Source organism: Pituophis catenifer, unplaced genomic scaffold, assembly GCF_029215685.1.
Source record: "Pituophis catenifer annectens isolate HBS135680 unplaced genomic scaffold, rPitCat1.0.hap2 SCAF_12, whole genome shotgun sequence".
Taxonomy (NCBI): Eukaryota; Metazoa; Chordata; class Lepidosauria; order Squamata; family Colubridae; genus Pituophis; species Pituophis catenifer.
In genome coordinates this window covers 964,793-989,577 of record NW_027256892.1, presented here as the reverse complement: position 1 = coordinate 989,577, position 24,785 = coordinate 964,793, and the positions used below count along the sequence as shown (strand labels likewise).

Below are 24,785 nucleotides of genomic sequence, written 5' to 3'. Positions count from 1 at the left end.
CCAGTTTGGAACTCCCCCATTTAATCTCCAGGCCAACCTGTATGTATGTAAGGGTCTGTTTAGATTCCTTGTATAAGGACCAGTATACAAGTAGTCCTCGACTTATAACAGTTTGTTTAATGAGCCTTCAAAGTTACAACAGAATTGAAAAAAGTAACTTTTGACCATTTTTTACATGCCAACCATTGCAGCATCCCCCTGATCACAAGATCAAAATGCAGATGCTTGGCAACTGGTTCATTTTTATGACAGTTGCAGTGTCCCGGGGTCATGTGATCCCCTTTTTACGACCTTCTGACAAACAAAATCAATGGAGAAGCCAGATGCACTTAACAATCGTGTGACTAAGTTAACAGGTGCAGTGATTCACTTAGCAACTGTGGCAAAAAAAGTCGCAAGATAGGGCAAAACTCACTTAACAAGTGTCTCACTGAGCAACATAAATTTTGGGCTCAGTTGTGGTCGTAAGTCGAGAACTACCTATAATAGAATATAACCTAGAGTTTCTATTGAACCATAAGGCATAACTGAAGATGCATAGGAATATCCTCAAAACAGACCCTTAAAATTGGACTGAGTTGGCATGCTCTGGGTCTTATCTACCAAACAATATCATTTGAACTTCTCTATCACAGCACTAAAAGGGATGTGTTGGCTCAGTGGGTAAGACGCTGAGCTTGTTGATCAGAAGGTTGGCAGTTCAGCGGTTCGAATCCCTAGTGCTGCGTAACGGGGTGAGCTCCCGTGACTTGTCCCAGCTTCTGCCAACCTAGCAGTTCGAAAGCACGTAAAAAATGCAAGTAGAAAAATAGGGACCACCTTTGGTGGGAAGGTAACAGCGTTCCGTCCGCCTTTGGCGTTGAGTCATGCCGGCCACATGACCACAGAGATGTCTTCGGACAGCGCTGGCTCTTTGGCTTTGAAACAGAGATGAGCACCGCCCCCTAGAGTCGGGAACGACTAGCACATATGTGCGAGGGGAACATTGACCTTTCTCACAGCACTTGCCTCCTGGAACAGTATCTTCATAGATGTTCATATGGCTCTCATTCTGATCAAATTTAAATAAACTCTGAAAAGTTGGCTTTTTCCCCAGGCCATCTGGGTTATCTGCTAATGGATGACTCAGAGTTTTGATCTCTTTAGTGGAGAGGGCCATCTCTTCTTCCTAAGAATCCACATCATTGTTTTCTAGAAAATAGAATTCTTTATTGGCCAAGTGTGATTGGACACACAAGGAATTTGTCTTCGGTGCATAAGCTCTCAGTGGATATAAAAACTATAAGTGATCAATCATGATCACCATCATCATAAAAATACATTCATCATTAAATCATAAGATACAACACTTAGTGATAGTCATAGGATACTAAAGAAGCAATCAAGATAAATCATACTAAGATACTAAATAAAACAATATATATTGTAAAGATACAAACAACAAAGTTATAGTCCTAAATAGAAACGGAGTTAAGTAATAGGGAAGAAAGGATCCGGTGGCTCAGTGGCTAAGACGCTGAGCTTGTCAATCGAAAGATCGGCAGTTCAGAGGTTCGAATCCCTAGTGCCGCGTAACGGGGTGAGCTCCCGTTACTTGTCTCAGCTACTGCCAACCTAGCAGTTCGAAAGCACATAAAAAAATGCAAGTAGAAAAACAGGGACCACCTTTGGAGGGAAGGGAACAGCGTTCTGTGCACCTTTGGCGTTTAGTCATGGCGGCCACATGGCCACGGAGACATCTTCGGACAGCGCTGGCTCTTCAGCTTTGAAACGGAGATGAGCACCGCCCCCTAGAGTCGGGAACGACTAGCACATATGTGCAAGGGGAACCTTTACCTTTACCTAATAGGGAAGATGAGAATAATGATGGTAATACTGTCTTTTTAGATAGCTTGACAGTGTTGTGGGAATTATTTGTTTAGCAGAGTGATGGCATGGGGGGAAAAAACTGTCCTTATGTCTAGTTGTTCTGGTGTGCAGTGCTCTATAATGTCGTTTTGAGGATAGGAGTTGAAACAATTTATGTCCAGGATACGAGGCGTCTGTAGATATTTTCCCATTCCTCTTTTTTGACTCGTGCAGTATACAGATCCTCAATGGAAGGCAGGTTGGTAGCCACTGTTTTTTCTGCATTTCTAATTATCCCCTGAAGTCAGTGTCTGTCTTGTAGGGTTGCAGAGTTCTTCATTATGTTCTTCAGAACTGTAGACTGCATATTTGAAACAATGGACGGAGGGTCTTTTTCTGTCTCCGACCACTTTTGAGACTCTTTCTGTTTCTTACAGGCATTCAGCGAGCTATTTTTCGGCAGGCCATGCGCCATTGGGAGAAGTATACATGCGTGACCTTCTTGGAACGAACCGATGAGGATAGCTACATTGTGTTTACATACAGGCCATGTGGGTAAGCAACAGGAACACTTCGTCATCTGGTCAGTTGCGTAAAATCTTTCTCTAGTACAGAGGAGGAAGCCTTCATACTCTCAAAGTCTCAAAGGCTGGCCAAGGAATATAAAATATTGCCAATTGCTTAATACATTGGACCCAAGGTCAAAGACAGTCGATTGCTCATCCAGTGTCTGTCGTGCAGTCATGTTTATGCCGTCAGAGTTTCTGGAAGAACATTTCCAAAAAAAACTGAATCAGGGATCGGAATTTTTTTGAAACCAAGAAGCAGAATCCCAGGAAGAGTAACTTTGTTAAGTAGTTTGCAGAGTAACCCTTCAGTAGCAAGGGTGTGCACATGAAAACGGTTGAGAGTAGTTATGAATAAGCACAGTCACCACACAGATACACTGAGTTGTGATATAGTTTATTTTCAGGAAAAAGTAAAGCATAGTCCAATAAACAGTCCAGGTCATATACATATAAATCAGGAAACAGCCAAAATGACAGTCCAGGGAAAATCCAATAACAAAGTCTTCTTACCAGTCGTAATAGGCATTCACGGTAAACAGTTCTTCTGGACTTGCAAACAGTACCAGACAGAGATATCAGAGAGCAAGAACAACAAAGAGAACAAGCCATGTTTCTAGCTCCCTCTTAAAGAGATTGGCAACAGAGGTAACCAATCAGGACACAGTATGATGCAATACAGCAGTCTTAAAGCTATACAATACACTGCAAACATATATTGATGGTTTATATTTTTGGCCAACACCAACAAGTTAGGTAATAGTCATATTCCTAACAAACTTAACCAGTTCTTAATTTTGCTCTTGGTTATATAATAGTCTCTTAACTCTGATATTAACTTTAAAAAAAACACAATCACCTTGAGTTCTCCATGGCACCATATGAAAGCTGCAAGTATCTCTAGAACATGACACTATCATCTAAATATATAAAAATGGCTGTGTGTGTGTCAGGGGTGGGTTCTACTTACCTTCACTACCGGTTCGCAACGGGAACGCGCGTGTGCATGCGCAGATAGTCAATTATGATGTCTGGGTGGGTGGGCGGAGCCTCCCGCCGCTTTTACTACCGGTTCTAAAGAACCGGACAAAACTGGGAGCAACCCACCACTGCTGTGTGTGTGTTTTCCAGCATAACTCTGGAACGCCTTGAACAATTTCAACCAAACTTTACAGATGACTGTACACAGATGACTTACTCTCTAGAAACAAATACTGTGGGGGTAAGACACCCCTAGCACACCTAGGTAGGTGTGTGTGTGTGTGTGTGTGTGTGTGTGTGTGTGTGTGTGTGTGTACCAGCATAACTCTGGAACGCCTCGAGTGATTTCAACCACTTGGTACACAGATGACTTACTCTCTGGAAAAAAATACTGTGAGGGTAAGACACCCCTAACACTCCTCGAGGTAGGAGTGTCTGTGTGTGTGTGTTCTACCATAACTGGAACACCTGGGCCACTGAAATGAAAAGCAATTAATTATATCTATAGTGTCAAATCACAGTACTTTTGACAGTGAGTGTGTGCATTTTGGATTCAAGTTCTGTTAAGAAACAGCCTGTTGTGCCTTAAAATGGCTTCTACTGTACAACACAGTGGAGTTGCCATGGTAACGGCTTCACAGTACTCCACAAGGGGGCTTCTTCTGGTAAGGGGGATTGGGATAAATAAATACCCAGGCAATGCCGGGTTATCAGCTAGTTAGAAATAGAAGCCGACTTGAAGTAAGCATCATATTCCAATCCACTTTATTTATTCCTCCTTCAAGAGCGGAAATAGCAATAGCACTTATACTTATATACCGCTTCATAGTGCTTTATAGCACTCTCTAAGCAATACGAAGAGTTAGCATACTGCCCCCAACAATCTGGGCCCTCATTTAAAAAAAAAAAAAAAAAGCTCCATACATGATAACTGAACTTAGATTTGTGGTAGCACTAAATTACAAATCAATTGTATTTGCTTTCTCTTCCTAGCAGAAGTTCAAAGGTTCTAGGAGCCATCTGTAACATTCTCCAAATTAATTTTATTTTGGAATATACTTTTTAATATGTATGTATGTATGTATGTATGTATGTATGTATGTATGTATGTATGTATTTATTTATTTATTTATTTATTTATTTATTTATTTATTTATTTATTTATTTATTTATTTATTTATTTATTTATTGGTTCGATTTTATATGCCGCCCTTCTCCGGAAACTCAGAGCAGCTTACAATGCGTTAAGCAATAGCCTTCATACTTTTGTATATACCTGCTTAGTAGGGCTTTGCCCCCCCCCCAAGCGGTGTTCTTTTTTATACAAAGTCAGCTTATTGCCCCCACAATCCGGGTCCTCATTTTACCTACCTCGAAAGGATGGAAGGCTGAGTCAACCTTGAGCCTGGTGAGATCTGAACTTGCAGTAATTGCAGGCAGCTGGTGTTACTTAACAGCACTTTAGTCTGCTGTGCCACCAAGGCTCTTTTTTTATGTGTATTTATCTTTATTTGGATCACTTTAGAAGGCAAGGACAGACGGACCCTAAAGACATTTGTTCCATGTTTTCTACTTCCATGGTCTTCCTACAAAAGTCATGCATTCAATCTAATTATCATTTGTGCCCAATACAGGTGCTGTTCCTATGTGGGGCGCAGAGGGGGAGGACCCCAGGCCATATCGATTGGGAAAAACTGTGACAAATTTGGCATTGTGGTGCATGAGTTGGGCCACGTCATTGGGTTTTGGCATGAACACACTCGTCCAGACCGAGATGCCCACGTGTCTATCTTTCGTGAAAATATCCAGCCAGGTAAACGCTTTTCTCCTCCTCCTCCTCCTCCTCCTCCTCCTCCTCCTCCTCCTCCTCCTCCTCCTCCTCCTCCTCCTCCTCCTCCTCCTCCTCCTCCTCCTCCTCCTCTTCTTTTTCTTCTTCCTCTTCCTCTTCCTCTTCCCCTTCTCCTTCTCCTTTTCCTTTTCCTTCTCCTTCTCCTTCTCCTTCTCCTTCTTCTCCTTCTTCCATCCTAAATGAATCATGAAAACACTCCATATCTGTTCTGCCCCAGCTATGGTCCCCAAAGAACGCAGCACACACAAACTCTATACAAAGCTTATTTTGCTCAAATAACTTAGTCTTTATCAACCAAAGGCTGTTAATAAACTGTTTTAACAGCCTACCAGAATTCTAAGGTAAGGTAATCACAGTCTTACTAGAGTTGGCAGAAAGCCCAGAAACAATTTTGCAAAGAATCCAGACAGGAAGGAGATTGAACTAAAGTTGTTCCCTACAGCTTGCTGCAAGTGGCGTTCTTTCTTAAATAGGCTAAGGGAGTGGCCAATTAGCCTGAAGCCTTACTCTCGAGGAGACCTCCCCCTGAGGAGCCACTCCTGCCTTTTGGCAGCTCTGCGCGCCCGTGCATCGAGAAGAGGCTCCTCCTCTTTGTCCTCTTCACTTAAAGGAGCTTCTGGAGGTTCTGAAGGCCCTGGCTGAATCCCTGCCTCTGGCACCACATCTTCTCCAGCCTCCTCACTGTCTGACTCGAGTGCCAGCTGCACAGGCTGCATGCGCTGGCTGAGGAATTCTGGGAGTTGAAGTCCACAAGTCATAAAGTTGCCAAGGTTGGAGATCTCTGCCCTATCCAATGTAGGGTTATGGGCTCAGATCATGGCTCTGTGTTTTGGGGGATCACACAGGAGAAACCAGAGGCTGCCATTAACAAGCAGGATGTGCAAGGGAAAACACCGAATTAGATAACTCTTGGGGGGGACAGTATTTGCTCCAGACTCTCTAAGCCAGGGGTGTCAAACTCGATTTTATTGAGGGCCGCATCAAGGTTATGTTTGACTTTTGGGGGGGCAGGGTGTGTGTGGCAAGCTAGCTGTCAGCGTCTCAGCACTGACATAGAAAAGGGAGGATGAAGCCTGAACTTTTGCCTGCTAAATCCCTTTGAAGATTCGGTCTCCTCGGAGATGAGGAGGGGGAAAACATTCCTGTGAACTGACGGAAAAGGAATCAGGAGAGTGACTTGGAAGATAGCCAATGAGAAGCAGAGAATTAGGGATCGGAAAGGGAGGGATTGGGGGGCAAAGGTCAGTATTGACTGTGAAGAGTCAGGATCAGGTTGCTGTGCTCGAATAAAGAGAAAATTTCCTTAAAGACTGGCAGTTTGGAAGTTCATTTATTTTGAGATAGCATCGAAACCTGACACTAGCTTAACGTCACTCGTGTCAGGGGCGCCTCTGGTGGCCAAAGCACTCTGCCAGCGAAAACGGACTCCTGAGCTCCGTTTTCAGCTGCGATGGCTTCCTGCAACCCTCTGGCAGCAAAAATGGAGCTCGGGAGGGCTGCCCGTGGCCCTTGCAAGCTCCATTTTTGACTGTGACGACCTCCTGCAACCCTCTACCAGAGCTCTGTTTTTGCTGGCAGGGGCCTTGTGGGCTTGTCCTTTGCTGTCTCCAGAGCAGCCCTACAGGCCAGATCTAAGCACCCCCACGGGCCAGATTCACCCCCCCGGCCTTGAGTTTGACACCTCTGCTCTAAGCTATCTTGCAATTTTCACACTTCTTCCCCTTGGTCCTTCTGCAGGGCAGGAGTACAACTTCCTGAAGATGGAACCTGAAGAGGTGGAGTCCTTAGGCGAAACGTACGATTTTGACAGCATCATGCACTACGCCAGAAACACCTTTTCCAAGTGAGACTCCCAGTTTGTCTTGTTCACTTAGCCTATGGATATTTAGCTTATTTTTCTTCAGCTGAATGACACACCTGGGTTAAAAAAAAATATTCAAGGTTTAAATGTATTTCATTCCATAGCATATATCTTGAGAATCACCCAAAATAATGGAGGGCCATGAAAGTCCAAGTCAGATTTAATCATCTCATGCTTGCATGGCTAAAGCGGGACTAGAACTCACTGTCTCCCGCATTATAGCCTGGTGCCTTAACCACTAGACCAAACTGTCTCTAGATTAGAGAGAGAGAGAGAGAGACAGACAGACAGAGAGAGACAGAGGAGAGAGAGAGAGACAGTGAGAGAGGAGAGAGAGACAGAGAGAGAGAGAGACAGAGAGAGAGAGAGAGAGAGGAGAGAGAGACAGTGAGAGAGGAGAGAGAGACAGGAGAGAGAGAGACAGAGAGACGGAGAGAGAGAGAGAGAGACAGAGACAGAGAGACACAGAGGAGAGAGAGAGACAGAGACAGACAGAGACAGAGACAGAGAGAGACTGAGGAGAGAGAGAGACAGAGAGAGAGAGAGAGACAGAGGCTCGAGGAGGATGAAAAACAGGCCTACTGGAATTCGGGAAGGCTGGAAACGGAAACTTCCAGAGGGCTTCTGGAGCCTGGGGAAGCTCTTTTCGCCCTCCCAGAGGCTCGAGGAAAGCCTCCAGAGCCCGGGGAGGGCAAAAACACCCACCACCACCGCTGCCGTGGTGCAGGAGGCCGACTAGGCCACTCCCACCATGGCCACGCCCACCCAGCAACTGGGCAGAAAACCCCTTGCTGAAATTTTTGAACCCCACCCCTGGTCTCCAACCTTGGCAACTTTTAGACTTGTGGACTTCAACTCCCAGCTGGCTGAGGAACTCTGGGAGTTGAAGTCCACAAGTCTTAAAAGTTGCCAAGGTGGGAGAGCCTTGTGCTGGAGGATCATTTTGTGATGTCAACTTGAACACAGTTTTTCAGAGGGAAAAATGTGTTGCGTGATGGCTCAAGAGGAACACAACCATCCCCTTGAAATAGTCCCAGCAGAATTTAAACTCGGGTCTACCAAACTAGGAGAAAACACCCATGTGTGCCTCATTTCCGTACTTGTAATGAACCCTAAGAGCGACCTTCCAGAACTCGTCTTGCTCAAAAACAAAATAAAAGCTAACCATCTCTTTCTGCATCGCAATTGAGAACACAACTATAGCTTTCTAGATGTCGACCCTTTCAGACAGGGGTCCCCAACCCCTGGGACACAGCCAGCGGTGGGTTTCACATTATGTTACTACCAGTTCGCCCCATGTGTGTGCACTCGCGTTCATGCACACGCCTGCCTTCCATGCATGCCCCTGGCCTCAAAAACATGCCTAAATAGGATGGCATAGAGCTGGGCAGGGGGGGTGGGCCCACCCGCGATTTCCGCTACCGGTTCAGGTGAACTGGTCCGAACTGGTTGAATACCACCACTGGATACAGTCCAATACAGGGCCGTGTGTTGTGACCTAGGCCCAAGTAGGTATCATCAGACGCCATCAGTTCTAAATGAACAGATTTTATTAGAACAGCTGAGAATTAACTCGTTCTCAGCAGTAGTCCAAACTAATTCAAAACAAATCCTTCATAACACAATCCTTCAGCCTTATCACCAACCTTGGTCTACTTTGGCAACCTGCCAAAGGCTTTCCTTGGCAAAAGTTCAGAAGCAGAAGACGCCGACAAGAAATAAATGCAGCAAGACAAGAAACCAATCTATCAACGTTGTTTTCCGACAAAGAGCCCAAGAGCCGTTGCTGGTCTTTTAAGCCTTATGGGAGGGGCCAATCATCTCTTGGCCTTACTCCCGAGTCGTTCTTTTTGCTTTAGCTGCTCTTGTCTTCTGGCAGCTCTTCTCATGCGTGCACTAGGAACAGGCTCCTCCTGTTCCGCTGCCTCTCTGCTGTCACTTGGGGAGTGATGTCCGGAGTCCGCACATCACTCCCCGATGGCCCTGGCCCCATTTCTGCCTCCGACGCAAAGCCCTCATCCGGGCCTTCCCCAGCCTCCAGAGCTGGCCCATGTTCTTCCTCAGCCTCATTGCTGTCTGATTCCGCTGACAGCTCCACAGGCTGCTGGTGGACCACAACACCATGGACCGTTCAGAATTGGGTTGCAGAAGTGATGGGCGAGCATATGAATGTGTGCACGGCTCCATTTGCATGAGGAGCATGTGAGTGGCGGGCGCGCATGCCCATCGCTTCTGCAGAACCATCTCTCTCCCCCAACCGGTCCACAAAGCCAGATAAATTGGGGGCCGCTGCTTTAAGACATTCCACGTTCTTCCTCCTTGCCCCGTTTTTCTGCTGATAACCGTAGAGTCAAAAAACAAACAAACCCCAAAATGGAAAGGATCGTATCTTCCCTGACCTCCATCAACTATTTCCCACCCACCCACCCGGAACCAAATTAAGTTCACGGCTTTTCAGCCAAATGACCTAATTCCACAGAACGAAATTTGATAAATGAGCGGAGAGATTATATATAGAATCCCAGTGGAAAGGAAGGGTCAAAAAACGTATCTGGCATTTCCTGCTGTGGTAGCCCTTTCCCTCCCCAGACTCAATAGAGGATTGTTCTCCAGAAAATAATCTCCAGAGCTTGAATGTCAGTAATTTTATATGTGCGATGTTAACCCTTTCCTTGAGAACTTAACAAAAGCTATAGTTTTGTTTCAGCCTCTTGCTTTCCATCTCCCATCTGAGATCAAATCCTTCCGCTCTTTGCAAAACGTAAACTATTTAATATTCTGAACGCAGAGGCTGTGAGTTACAGATACAGATTAACAGAGTTGGAAGGGACTTTATAGGTCCGTGATGGCGAACCTATGGCACGCGTGCCACAGTTGGCACATGGAGCCATATCTGTGGGCACGCGAGCATTGCCCTAGGTCAACTCCAGCACGTGCTGGCCAGCTGATTTTCGGGGCCTTCCGGGCCCACTGGAAGTCAGGAAACAAGCTGTTTCCGGCCTCCTGAGAGCGTCGAGAGAGGTGGAGGGAGGCTGTTTTAACCTTCCCCAGGTTCCTAGGAAGCCTCTGGAGGCTGGGGAGAGTGAAAAACAGGCCTACCAGGCCCACCATGCCATCGCATGCCAAAAGCGGGGGGAGTGTGAAGGGGTCATGTGTGCATGTGCAGGGGGTGGGGCGCATTGAATTATGGGGGTGGGCACATGTGCGCACAACCCCCCCCCACTGTCCCCCCACTTTTGGCATGTGATGGCATGGTGAGCCCACAAGGCCCGTTTTTTTCACCCTCCCCAGGCTCCAGAGCCTTTTTAGGAGCCTGGGAAGAGCGAAAACAGCCTTCCCCACGCCCCCCGGGAGGCCCTCCGGAGGCCGGAAACAGCCTGTTTCCTGACTTCCGGTGGGCCCAGAAGGCCTGAAAATCAGCTGACCAGCACATACATGCGTGCTGGAGCTGAGCTCACGTGCCCACCGATATGGCTCCGTGTGCCACCTGTGGCACACGTGCCATAGGTTCGCCATCATGGCCCTACACCATTTCTGACAGATGGCAGTCCAGTCTCTTCTTGAAAGCCTCCAGTGATGAAGCTCCCACAACTTCCGAAGGCAACTTCTGTTCCATGGGTTGATGGCTCTCACTGTCAGTTGTCTCCTTGTAGTTCATTACAGGTAGTCCCCGGGTTGCAATTGTTCACTTAGTGACCATTGAAAAGTTACAAAGGCATTGGGGAAAAAGTGACTTATGACCGTTTTCCACAACGACACCTGTTACAACATCCCCATGGTCATGTGGTCAAAATTCAGACATTTGACAACTGGCTCATATTTATGACAACTGCACTATCCCAGGATCCTGTGATCCTCTTTTGTGACAGGCAGACTCAATGGGGAAGCCAGATTCACTTCACAACCATGTTGCTAACTTAACAACTGTGGTGATTCAATTAACAGCTGAAGAAATGTCGTAAAATGGGACATTCCCTTCACAACATAAATTTGAGGCTTAATTGTGAACATCATTTGAGGACTACCTGTATTGCAAGTGGGATGACAAGACTTAAGGGAAAGGGAAAGGTTCCCCTCGCACATATATGCTAGTCGTTCCCAACTCTAGGGGGCAATGCTCATCTCCGTTTCAAAGCCGAAGAGCCAGCGCTGTCCGAAGACGTCTCCGTGGTCATGTGGCCGGCATGACTCAACGCCAAAGGCGCACGGAACGCTGTGACCTTCCCATCAAAGGTGGTCCCTATTTTTCTACTTGCATTTTTTACGTGCTTTCAAACTGCTAGGTTGGCAAAAGCTGGGACAAGTAACGGTAGCTCACCCCGTTACGCGGTACTAGGGATTCGAACCGCTGAATTGCTGACCTTTCCATCGACAAGCTCAGCGTCTAAGCCACTGAGCCACCGCGTCCCTTAGTGTCAAAACTTAGTGGATGTAATTGACTAATTAACTGTCACATTGCATCTGACCTCCAGGGTGGTAGAAGGATTAAGATGTTGGACTGGGATTTAGGAGACCCAGGTTCCAGTATCCTTGGCCATGGAAGTTTCTGGATGACTTTAAGCCAGTCCCTATCTCTGAGCTCCAGACTCGTCTAGTCTAGTAGGCTTGGAGCTGTACTAGGAGTAGGGAAAACCATGTTCCAGTCTCTGCACAGCCATGGAAATCCCCAAATGATTTTATGCCAGATATTCTCATTAGGTTCACTCTACCTCATCAAGTTGCTGCAGTGGGAATAAAAAAAAGGGAGATCCCCATGGAAGACTTGGAAGAGAGACAAGCTGGTAATCTTATCAATAAGTAAACCAACTCAAGGAAGAAAGCCAACAGAGTTGAGTGCAGGTTCTGAAACTGATCCTCCATTAGAATAGAATAGAATGGAATGGAATGGAATGGAACGGAACGGAACGGAACGGAACGGAACGGAACGGAACAGAACAGGGATAGGAGTAGAGAAGAGTAGAATAGGAATAGGAATAGGACTAGGACTAGGACTAGGGTAGGGTAGAGTAGAGTAGAGTAGAGTAGAGTAGAGTAGAGTAGAGTAGAGTAGAGTAGAGTAGAAAAGAAATAAGGATTAGAGTAGAGTAGAGTAGAGTAGAGTAGAGTAGAGTAGAGTAGAGCAGAATAGAATAGAATAGAATAGAATAGAATAGAATAGAACAGAACAGAACAGAACAGAACAGAACAGAACAGAACAGGGATAGGAGTAGAGTAGAATAGAATAGAATAGGAATAGGGTAGAGTAGAAATAAGGATTAGAATAGAATAGAATAGAATAGAATAGAATAGAATAGAATAGAATAGAATAGAATAGAATAGAATAGAATAGAATAGAATTCTTTATTGGCCAAGTGTGATTGGACACACAAGAAATTTGTCTTTGGTGCATAGACTCTCAGTGTACATAAAAAGACAAGATACGTTCATCAAGAATCCTAAACTACAACACTTAATGATAGTCATAGGGAACAAATAAGCAATCAAATCATATTAGGAAACAGTCAATATAAATCTTAAGGATTAGACCACGATATATCACATCATGCCTTTTGCTTGTTGTCAAGCTGCACTGTTGCTTCCTAGGCCTCTTGTCTCTAGGCTCGCCTTTCCTTTTTGTGGCTGCTCAACCTTGTTCTATGAGGAGGCTGGATTTGCAAGCAACATTACGTGTGAGCATTAATGGCCACAGGCTGGAAAGGTGTGGCTCCCTCAATGTTCATTCTTGCTCAGCAATTTTCTGCATCTCAGCAGGTTTGGGCTGGTATTGTCTGCGTTATCCTGGATACCTCTGGGTGTCTCCTCAGAAAAATTAACCCAGACTGTTCCAGATGGATATTTACTGTGCCAAAGTTTCCCCTTGTACGAGGAAGATCTGTTTATCAATCCTGTTACTCTTTTCCTGGAGAACTATCTCGCCTTCAGCATCTTTGCCTTTACAGTTACCTACAACCCAGCGGTGAAATCCAAATTTTTTTACTACCGGTTCTGTGGGCGTGGCTGAGTGGGCATGGCAGGGGAAGGATACTGCAAAATCCCCATTCCCTCCCCACCCCTGGGGGAAGGATATTGCAAATTCCTCATTCCCTCCCCACTCTGGGGCCAGCCAGAGGTGGCATTTGCCGGTTCTCGGAACTGCTCAAAATTTCCGCTACCAGTTCTCCAGAACCTGTCAGAACCTGCTATAACCGCTGTTGCACAAATGCAGTTTAAGGACACAATTTTGCCGTGGTGTTTTGGCTCAGTTGGATGTACCAGCTTCCAGAAACTCCAGACCAAGGGTGTCAAACTCGATTTCATTGAGGGCTGCATCAGGATTGTGTTTGACCTCAGGGGAGGGTGGCCAGAGTGGGCGTGGCTAGCTTGATATCACTTGTGTCAGGGGCGCCTGTGGCCCGAGCGCTCTGCCAACGAAAACAGGCTCCCGAGCTCCGTTTTCAGCTGGGACGGCCTCCTGCAACCCTCTGGCAGCAAAATTGGAGCTCAGGAGGGCCATGTTTTTGTTGACAAAAGGACCACAGGCTGGTCCTTTGCTGTTTCACAGGGTAGCCCCATGGGCCCGATCTAAGCAACCCGGTCGGCCAGATCTGGCCTCCAAGTCTTGAGTTTGACACCTCTGCTCCAGACTATGAATTGGGAACCCCATTGATCTACCTAAGATAGTTGGTGTGTCTAATTAAAGTTGCAGCCTTGTCTTCTCTGAGTAACAGAGGGAGTGAACTTTCCAAGTCATGTGAATCTGGTTTAGGAATTTGTGACCCGGTTATCAGAAGAAGATCATTTCTTTAGTGCCCTTCCATTCAAAAATCTTTTTCTGACTTGAATTTAATTTTTTTTTAAATAAATTTTATTAGAGCATCAAAAAGAAAAATCAAAAACAAATATATAATAATTTTATATCACGGTGTAACATCGCCAAATATACACCAGTAATCAGAGAGTAAAAATAGAAAATATTTACAGATTCTTGTATACAAATTTACCTTTGTAAATTTACCACAAACAGCCTCCCACCGGCCGGTACGCTCTCATAGAGAGGGGCTCCTCCGGGTGCCGTCAGCCAAGCAGTGTCGACTGGCAGCCCCCAGGGGGAGGGCCTTCTCTGTGGGGGCACCTACTATCTGGAACGAGCTCCCCCTGGAGATACGGAGGATCCCGGATCTGCACACTTTCCGCCGTGCTCTTAAGACCCTCCTATTCCAGCAAGCCGGCCTGGCCTAATTTTCTCCCCTTTCTTTTAAATTTTTAAACTGAAATTTTAATTTGTTTTAAATTATTGGGATTTTTAATTGTTTTGGGCTAAATTATTTAATTTGGTTTTAAATTGTTTCTAACTTTTGTATTTATGTATTTTATTCTGTGCCTGTTCACCGCCCTGAGTCCTTCGGGAGTAGGGCGGTATACAAATTTAATAAAACTACACTAAACTAAACTAACCTTTCCAATACTTATTGATTACCATAAATATACAATCATCTATAATTATAAACCAACATTATCCTTTATCTCTCTCCCATCATTTCTGGGTCCAATCATACCACATATTCCAACTACGCTAAAGGTCTGAGTCTCTTTTACCCTTGATCAGTTTTGTAAATCTGTCGGACTCTGCACATTCCATGATTTTATAAATTATTTCTGACGTGAATTTTAGCAGTTGGTTTTCAGGAATCTGGGTTAGGAGACAAAGTTTCAGCTCTTCATTTAGCTACTGCAATGAATAACCTTCGGGCAACAACCGTTCTTGCTGTTGTTGTTGTATAATCTCTTCTGAAAACTATTCAGCAGCTCCTGGTAATTTAGGATTAATTCAAGCTTTATTCAAATTTAGGAACTGTGTAAACGCTAGCATAATATATACGTGGCTAAGCTGAAAATGGTGTGAGATGAAGTAATGCTGCCCTCTGTTTTGCGAATTCCGTTGTTATGGATCCAATCATTACAGGGAAATATTTTGCCAATGTATTCCTTCACTTTATTAAATCCTGATGTTGTACAATTTTTTCTGGTCCTTTTTGTGCTACTCCGGTATCATTTATCCTGTTTCCCCGAAAATAAGACATCCTCTGATAATCGGGCTTTTGAGCGCATGAGGTAAAATAAGCCTCCCCCTGAAAATAAGCTCTCCCCGAAAATATTTAAACGCAGAACTAGAAATCAGGTAAGACGGCAAGAGGAGCCCCATCTTGCTCCACACGCCCCAAAATAATAAGACCTCCCCAAAAATAAGACAAAGCGCTTATTTTGGGGTTAAAAAATATAAGACAGGGTCTTATTTTCGGGGAAACACGGTAGTATTGCAATATATGTACCGAAAGGTGCTTTTTCAAAAAAGCATTTGCATTTTGTTTGCATTTCCTGCCTCAGATGAGGAGAGCACACCTTTCTCCTTCTGTCCTGGCCACTTTTTACAGAGGCACAATTGAGAGCGTTTTAACAAACTGCATCGCTGTTTGGTTTGATGGCAGCAGCACCTCAGATAGAAAGTCCCTACAGAGAGTGGTAAGGACAGCCGAGAAGATTGTAGGAAGCTCACTTCCCGTTATTCAGGATACTGCTTACAAGCGCTGTGTGCTTAGAGCTCAAAGTATTGTTAGAGACCCCACACACCCACTTCATGATCTGTTTCTGTTGTTCCCCTCTGGAAGGAGTTTTGAAGTATTTCTAGCAGGACTACTCGATTCTGTAACAGCTTTGTTCCTTATGCCATCCATCTTGTAAAGTCGCAGAATTCTTTTTTTCCTGTGCCATGTATATGTATACATTCAAACTAGAGTGTGATGTTTCTTTGTGCCCTATATGTGTGTGTATGTGGGTATATGCATAATGGTTATCTTTTGAGAGCTGAATGCAATGAAATTTCATTTTAATGTATGCTAATTGGTGTACATTTAAAGTGACAATAAAGTTTTGATTCTGTTCTATTATTATTTTCCATAACAGAACAATAGAGTGGAATGGAATGGAATGGAACGGAATAGAACAGAACAGAACAGAACAGAACAGAACAGAACAGAACAGAACAGAACACTGATTAATTGTTCTAACTGTCAGGAAATTTCTCCTTAGTTCTAAATTGCTTCTCTCTTTGATTAGAATTAATCATATTAATCTTTGCTGCAACAGTTAATAGAATTATTTGCAAGACGAGAATGTAAAATGGATAGATGTTTGGGCCAAAATCCATAACTTAATCTTTTCCTAGTGCATTCCATCTTTGTTTTCTTTTACAGTTTCTGCTGCTACTACCGGTACAATATTTTCCATTTGTTCAAGGTTTTTTTTTCTTTTTCTATATTAGATAGCCATATGATCATTCCATAGTTGGAAGATTTCCCTACAGCTAATTCAGAACCTTTATATTTATAAAGACAATACCCAAAGACAACATTCTTGTAATGATTTTTTTTAAAAAAAAAAATATTTAAAGTCCACCTGGCCCCTTAATCTGCTTATAACTTTCCAAAATTAACATTCTAGTCACACTTTTGCTATTTATTCCAACTTTTTTAAAAGTCTTCTTAAACTTGCATGAAATGTCTTTCATTAAAGATAGAAAGAAACTCATATGATATAATAAAATTTGCCTTCTAAAGGTTGTCAACATCCAAAAACCCATTAACAAGCAATTCCTTGAAGCAGGGGTCTCCAACCTTGGCAACTTTTAAGACTTGTGGAGCAAAGCTGGCTGAGGAACTCTGGGAGTTGAAGTCCACAAGTCTTAAAGTTGCCAAGGTTGGAGACCCCTGCCCTGAAGTGTTTAAGAGAGGAAGTAAGCCAACTCAATGTCCATTTGAAGACACTTAATTGAGGCTTATTGAGATGAGGTCCCAGAGGTCTGCTATCCAGGGACTACTACTACTAGTAGTAGTAGTATTACTACTAATGATTTCCTCATGAGGAGCACTGTATGGAGCACTTGTGGGCCATCTTACTTGCTCCTGAGAGGAATTCAGAGAAGCCAATCCATTCACTGGCTCCTCTTTCCACCATGTCTGTTGGATCTGCTTTCTGTGGGTCCACCATCTTAGGTCCACCATTGCTTCCCTGAAAATTCTCTTCTCTATCCCTCTACATTCCAGAGCTTTGGAACCTCTTCAGCTGAAGATCCAAAATGGACGTGGAGATTTGCAGTCATAACATGGAGTGATTTACTACCTCCCTCCCTCCCTCCCTTTCTCTGTCTTTCTACTCATTTCCACCATCCCAAATCCATTTTTGTCAGTTGAGTCAACAGCAAGTTGCATTGTTTGGAGAACTTAGTGTCTCTGTGTTCCCAGATCTTCCAGTGTTTCTCTGAAGAGCGTTACTCAAACCCCACCATGTTTTAGGAGCATCTTCCAAGAACGAGCCTGGCAGTTTTTAAAACTTGCGTAGGAAATTAGAAGCCCAGCTGTCAGTTTTGCAAACAGACGCGTAGCTGTTTCACGGCTCGGATTTCCAAGTTTTACAGGAAGCTTTCCTGCCTGTTTCTGTATGCTGATGACATTATCTCTCTAGGTTGTTATCATTGTGTTTGCTAGATGGTTTATTTGGAGCAGAGCAGGAAGAAGAAAAAAAAATATGTTTTATCCAGGATGACGCACAATATTTTGGTTGATGTTGAGGGTAACCTCCCTTCATCAGACTTTCCTTTCTACCTCTAGAGAATTTCAATGCTTCAACTGATCTGTTTCAGTTGCTAGTTTAGATTCTTTGCCAAATAGAGGAAAGGGTAACAATTAGTATACCAGGCCAGAGGGAAAAAATCCTGAAAATCATTCACACAGAAGGATGAAAACATGCGCTGGCTGAGGAATTCTGGGAATTGAAGTCCACAAGTCATAAAGTTGCCAAGGTTGGAGACTCCTGGCCTAAATTATCTTTCTTCTTCTTTCCACTATACATTGGACAACAAAGATACTATTGTCTGTAGAGATTCTCAGTCATCCAGGTCATGTTTGTCCCAATGGTGCTTTTTCAGGAGTCAACTGGACTTTCTTTTTTTTTTCTTCTGAAGACCTGAAATTATGAAATTATAGCCTAAATTAGGGGTCAGCAACCTGTGGCTCTGGAGCCGCATGTGGCTCTTTCATCCTTCTGCTGCGGCTCCTTGTTGCTGGTCAGCTCCACAATTGATAGGGCTTTCGGTTAGGACCGGTAGAGGAAAAAGGATGCTGCGCTAGGAGGAGACTCTATGGTGGGGGAACTGACTTCCAGTCAGCAGAGGAAAAAGGACGCCACACTAGGAGGAGACTATGATGTGGGAACTGGACTTCCGGTTGGCTCCAGAATTGAACGGGGGCTTCCGGTTAGGACCTTTGGGGCTCTTTGGGTGTTTAAGGTTGCCGACCCCTGTCCTAAACCTTCTCCTGCTGTTTCTGCAAACAAAATCTTTAAGCTTTAAGCTTTGATTCTTTGGTCTAGACCAGCTGACCCAATTTTTTTTTCCTGGCCGCTTAAAGAAAGAATCTGCAAATCTCTAGTCCCAGCTTTACCTGGGGTCATATTTCCTGCAGGTCTATATATAGAAGAGATTTCAGAAAAGGTTCAGGCATCTATTAAGTGCTTCAGTAAAGACACATGTAGGAAATTACTGCTATTATCACATATTTCCTTTTGTTCCTAATTGCTCTCAGCCACAAAGGTTGATCCTAGCAGCTGTTAGTTTTTCCACCGCTAATGGCTTCTGTTGTGATTCAAATTATTCTTTCCTCAGGTAAATTTCTTGAGATGACTTCTGTACAGTCTTAGCTCTAGGAGAAAATTGTCACAATTTTCAAAATGGGTTGCTTCACACTGTAGGAAATCCAGGATTTCTCAAAAAACCTCTACTTTCTAGTTTGATCTTTCCAGAAGAACCACAATCAGCCTGATACTGATTGTTGAGTCTCCCACTGTCTGACCTGTTGTAAAGAAACAGAGCGTGTCAATGTCACCATGATCAATAAGATGGATTCTGGTTGATAAAAATCTCACCTGCAAATTCAGCAAAATTATATAATTCAAAGAGAGGAGGGGTGGGGAGGAGAAGGGAAGGGAAGGGAAGGGAAGGGAAGGGAAGGGAAGGGAAGGGAAGAGAATTCTTTATTGGCCAAGTGTGATTGGACACACAAGGAATTTGTCTTTGGTGCATAAGTTCTCAGTGTACATAAAAGATATAAGTGATAAATCATGATCATCGTCATCATAAATATATTCATCCTGAATCATGAGATACAACACTTAGTGATAGTCATAGGATACTAAATAAGCAATCAACATAAATCATACTAGGAAACTAAATAAAACAATATAAATCGTAAAGATACAAGCAACAAAGTTATAGTCGTAAGTAGAAAAGGAGATAGGTAATAGGAAGGATGAGAAAAATAATAGTAATACAGTCTTAGTAAACAGTTTGATAGTGTTGTGGGAATTAGTTGTTTAGCAGAGTGATGGCATGTGGGGAAAAAACTGTCCTTGTGTCTAGTTGCTCTAGTGTGCAATGCCCTATAGCTGTGATGGCAAACGTGGTGCACCGAACCATGTCGCCTGGCATGCCAGCTCAGCTCTGGCACAAATGCCCATGCCGGCCAGCTGATTTTTGGGCCTTCTGGACCCACCAGAAGTAGGGAAATGGGCTGTTTCCTGCCTCCAGAGGGCCTGGGTGGGGGGAAGGCCCGTTTTTCTTTCTCACCTGGCTCCAGATCCTCTTTATGCATCTGGGGAGGGCAAAAACAGCCTTCCCCACCCCCTCAGAGGCCCTCCGGAGGCCCGAAACGACCCATTTCCCAACTTCTGATTGGACAGGAAGTGACTTTTTTGCTGTCCCCAGCCTCCAGAGACTCCTAGAGAGGCATGTAAGCCTGAAATAGTCCATCCATAAGCTACAGGTTGACAGGAAAGAAAAATTGTTCCAATTTCAAGTCAACTCGTGTATAACCAGATATTCTTGGCTTAAACCAGCTAGTCCTGTGATGTCAGATGGGCCTGGAACCACTTTAGAACCACTGCAAGAGCTTAAACTGTTCAGGCTTGCAAAGTTTTGCGTGGGCAGTTCCTTTCCTGTGGTGAGGCTCCTGGATTTACGCCCTTGTGCCTTTCTAATTACAAGGGCATCCATGTCTGTTTTTAGTAACTCGTCCTATGTTCTTGCAGCCAAGTTGGAATCCTTCATAAGGGCAACCGGTTTAAGAATTACATGGAAACTTGGGAGAAGACATGAGTGAGCGTGACGTGGCCAAAAAGAGGAATCAAGACCTAAGTGAGGGATGCCCACAGCTTTCAGATGCACCCAGACCCAACTTGGAATTGATCCACTACAGAAATAGCTAATGATGATCCCACCATCCATATTTTCTGTTAGTTTCTATTTCAGCTCCCATCTCCATCTATGGAAAAGTAGCAATCACAGCAGTATAAAATATTTGATTCCCTGCTACAGTAATAACACAATTGCAGAACTCAGTGCTCTATAATCTATAAGATCTATAAGATCTACTAATATTTCTGTGATTATCAAATTACTGTTCCTCTTGCTACCCAGAGAGACAATGATAATGAATAAACTCCCATCAGAATCTTCTAGAGCACGGGCATTGTCTCCAATTTAAGGCTGAAAGAAAGCGACTGGCCCAGGGGTCTGCAACCTTAAACACTCAAAGAGCCATTTGGACCCATTTCCCACAGAAAAGAAAACACCGGGAGCCACAAAACCCTTCCTGTGCCTGACTATTTCTTGAGCGGCCACAAAACTAACATATGTAGTTGAATTAAACCTTGTTTTCTTCTGAAACTTTTCTTTTCTTGGATTTATCCATGGTTGGCCTACCGGGGGTTGAAAAGCTCAATAAATTGCGTGCTGGCAGGTGTCACACATTGGCGGTTGTGACGCATATTTTGAGTGACGGAGCCGCAGCAGAGGGGTGAAAGAGCCACATATGGCTCAAGAGCCGCAGGTTGATGACCCCTTTTCTAGAGAGACATAGTAGGTCATTAGAAAGATATTGGACATGTTGGCCTACATAGTGTTGTTGTTTTTTTGTAATTGTTCCAGTTTCAAGACAACTTGTACACAACCAGAAATACTTGGGTTAAATTCTTTATATTTCCTTAATCATTCTTTAGCTTTCTTATTTCAAAATCCTTTGGAAATCCTTGAGAGTAAACGTTTGATATAACTCCACCTTCCATCAATGTTAATGCCTATAGAGGAATAATATCAAGAAAATAGAAAATAGAATAACAGTGTTGGAAGGGACCTTGGAGGTCTTCTAGTCCAACCCCCTGCTTAGTCAGGAAACCCTACACCACTTCAGACAAATGGTTATATGACATCTTCTTAAAAACTTCCAGTGTTGGAGCATTCACAACCTCTGGAGTCAAGTTGTTCCACTGATTAATTGTTCTAAGTGTCAGGGAATTTCTCTTTATTTCTAAGTTGCTTCTCTCCTTGATTAGTTTCCACCCATTGCTTCTTGTTCTACCCTCAGGAGCTTTGGAGAATAGCTTGTCCCCCTCTTCGTTGTGGCAACCTCTGAGATATTGGAAGACTGCTATCATGTCTCCCCTAGTCCTTCTCTTCATTAAACTAGACATACCCAGTTCCTGCAACCGTTCTTCAAATGTTTTAGCCTCCAGCCCCCTAATCATCTTGGTTGCTGTTCTCTGCACTCTTTCTAGAGTCTCAACATCTTTTTTACACCGTGGTGACCAAAACTGGATGCAGGATTCCAAGTGTGGCCTTACCAAGGCATTATAAACATTTATTTATTTATTTGTTTGTTTGTTTGTTTGTTTGTTTGTTTATTTATTGGTTCAATTTATATGCCACCCTTCTCCGGAGACTCAGGGCGGCTTACAATGCGTTAAGCAATAGCCCTCATACTTTTGTATATACCTGCTTAGTACTTCCCGGGATCTTGATTCTATCCTTCTGTTTATGCAGCCCAGAACTGTGTTGGCTTTTTTGGCAGCTGCTGCACACGGCTGGCTCATAGTTAAATGGTTATCCACTAGGACTCCAAGATCCCTCTCACAGTTAGTACTATTGAGCAAAGTACCACATATACTGTACCTGTAGATTTTGGGGTTTTTTGCCTAAATGTAGATCCTTACTTTTTTTCACCATTGAATTTCATTTTGTTAGATAGCGCCCAAAAGCTGCCACATTGATTGAAATGTGGGATTCCTCTAAAGTGAAACATAACTTTCCAGACTAAACTCACACCAGTTCAAAGGATATCTATTCACTGGAAAAAGGGATTAAGTAAAAAAAAAGTAAGCCTAAATTTATGACAGCCATCATCACCGTTACTTTTGCAAAACGACCAATCTCTTTTTTTCCCCCAGATGTCTGATTCCCAGTCACCAGTTATTTTATGAACCAAGGTTTTTGGTCGTGCCTGTGCAAGGCAGCTCAAAAGCTGAGAATATTCTCCATTGTGTCTTTTCAGGGGGATCTTCCTGGACACCATCCTTCCCAAATATAATGTGAATGGGATGCAGCCTTCCATTGGACAGAGAACCCGGCTAAGCAAAGGAGATATTGCCCAAGCGCGCAAACTCTACAAATGCCCAGGTAAGTATTGTTAATTGCATCTTACAAAAGAAGAATCTAGAAGTGCTTCTGGGTGAAGCTTCTATTTTTAATTTTAAGTTTCTGTTGAACTAATTTTAAGTTTTCATTGCCAGAAGATCTCACCAGTCCTTCTCTATTTTAGAGAAGTGGTTATACAGAGTCTTTAGATTGGGGCAGTGGTGGAATTCAATTTTTTTTTTACTACCGGTTCTGTGGGCGTGGTATGGCTTGGTGGGTGTGGCAGGGGAAGGATACTGCAAAATCTCCATTCCCACCCCACGGGCCTACCGGAAGGTTGGGAAGGCTGGAAAGGGGCCTGTTTCTGGCCTCCAGAGGGCCTCCGGAGCCTGGGGAGGCTGTTTTCGCCCTCCAGGAGGCTCAAGAAATGCCTCCGGAGTCAGGGGAGGGCAAAAGCCCCCCCCCCCCGCTGTGGTGCAGGAGACCGACTAGGCCATGCCCACCATGGCCACGCCCCCCCCCAGCAACCGGGCAGAGAACCCCTTGCTAAAATTTTTGAAGCCCACCGCTGTTGTGAGCCCATTTTCTCTGGCAGAGCGCTTGTACCACCACAGGCGCCCCTGACCCTAGTGACGTCGATCTAGCTATGCTCACCCTGGCCATGCCCCCTGGCCCTGCCAAGGTCAAACCTTGATGCAGCCCTCAATGAGTTTGACACCCCTGGATTAGATGGTGCTTGGGTCTTGAGCCAGGGCTGTCAGCTTTCCAGTAGACAAAAACTCAGAATCTTTAACCACTGAGCTATTCTGAGAGTCCATAGAAGTCTGCCTTCATGTCTCCCCACAGCCCTGTCTTCTTTAGACTAAACTAGGGGTCGGCAACCTTAAATACTCAAAGAGCCGCAAAGGTCCTAACCGGAAGTCGTCCCCCCCGCCTCAATTCAATTCTGGAGCTGACTGGAAGTCCGGTTCCCCCACCATAGAGTCTCCTCCTAGCGCAGCATCCTTTTTCCTCTACCTGTCCTAACCGAAAGCCCTATCAATTGTGGAGCTGACTGGCGACAGGGAGCCGCAGCAGAGGGATGAAAGAGCCACATCCAGCTCCAGAGCCACGGGTTGCTGACTCCTGGACTAAACCATTGACTTGTACACTACAGTGTCCTATCTGCTCTTTGGAGTGTTACCATGGTAGAAGGTTTGTTTCCTTCAGATTATTGATGTCAGCCTGTGTGTAACTAGCTAAACCCAGAATGTTTCCATCCTTCTGCTGCATCTTACAATCCCCCAGGGTTTCACTCCAATCTTACCTCTCCCTTTTCAAATGGATAGAAGCATGACATAATGCAGGACTTTGGAGCGCATTGGATGGGCTCCGACCGTCACCCAAGTTTTTGGAGACCATCCAGTCCACGCCAGTTTTGGCTCTGTAAACCGAACAGATGTCAGAACAGAAGGCAAGGAATCGGGAGCCAAAGACAGAGGAGTGTGTGAAACTCTTGCTTCCTGCTTGATTCCCAAGATCTGATCTGGCTTGGAGTTTTCCACCATCCATCCCCTGCTGGGTGTCTGTCTCCGTGGAGAGGACTGACGTTTACAAACAGAAAGGAGTTGTTTTGCTAGTAAGGAATGCAACGTTTCCTGCAGGAAATGGGTGATTGAGCCAGTACGAAGAAGAGGGAAGAAATATAAGGAAGGGGATGGGACCTGTGCGGGGAAATTATTAGGGAGAAAAACAGAATTGGGGTTGAAAGAAGGAGCTAGTTTGGAGTTGGGACTATTAAAGATGTGGAGACTCTAGAAAGAGTGCAGAGAAGAGCAACAAGGATGATGAGGGGACTGAAGGCTAAAACATATGAAGAACGGTTGCAGGAACTGGGTATGTCTAGTTTAATGAAAAAAAGGACTAGGGGAGACATGATAGCAGTCTTCCAATATTTGAGGGGCCGCCCCAAAGAAGTGGGAGTCAAGCTATTCTCCAAAGCACCTGAGGGTAGAACAAGAAGCAATGGGTGGAAACTAATCAAGGAGAGAAGCAACTTAGAACTAAGGAGAAATTTCCTGACAGTTAGAACAATTAATCAGTGGAACAACTGGCCTCCAGAAGTTGTGAATGCTCCAACACTGGACGTTTTTAAGAAGATGTTGGATAACCATTTGTCAGAAGTGGTGTAGGGTTTTCTGCCTA

General features: G+C 44.4%; 1 protein-coding gene across 2 annotated transcripts in view; it reads left to right on the top strand.

The window, feature by feature from the left end:
• Positions 1-24,785, top strand: part of BMP1 (bone morphogenetic protein 1) — a 178,710-nt gene that overhangs the window by 102,838 nt on the left and 51,087 nt on the right. For both annotated transcript variants that reach the window (XM_070952211.1, XM_070952212.1), the window contains exons 4-7: positions 2,286-2,403; positions 5,030-5,208; positions 6,982-7,087; positions 22,519-22,643. In XM_070952211.1, the coding sequence (XP_070808312.1) occupies positions 2,286-2,403; positions 5,030-5,208; positions 6,982-7,087; positions 22,519-22,643 (528 nt within the window). The remainder of the gene's footprint in view (positions 1-2,285; positions 2,404-5,029; positions 5,209-6,981; positions 7,088-22,518; positions 22,644-24,785) is intronic.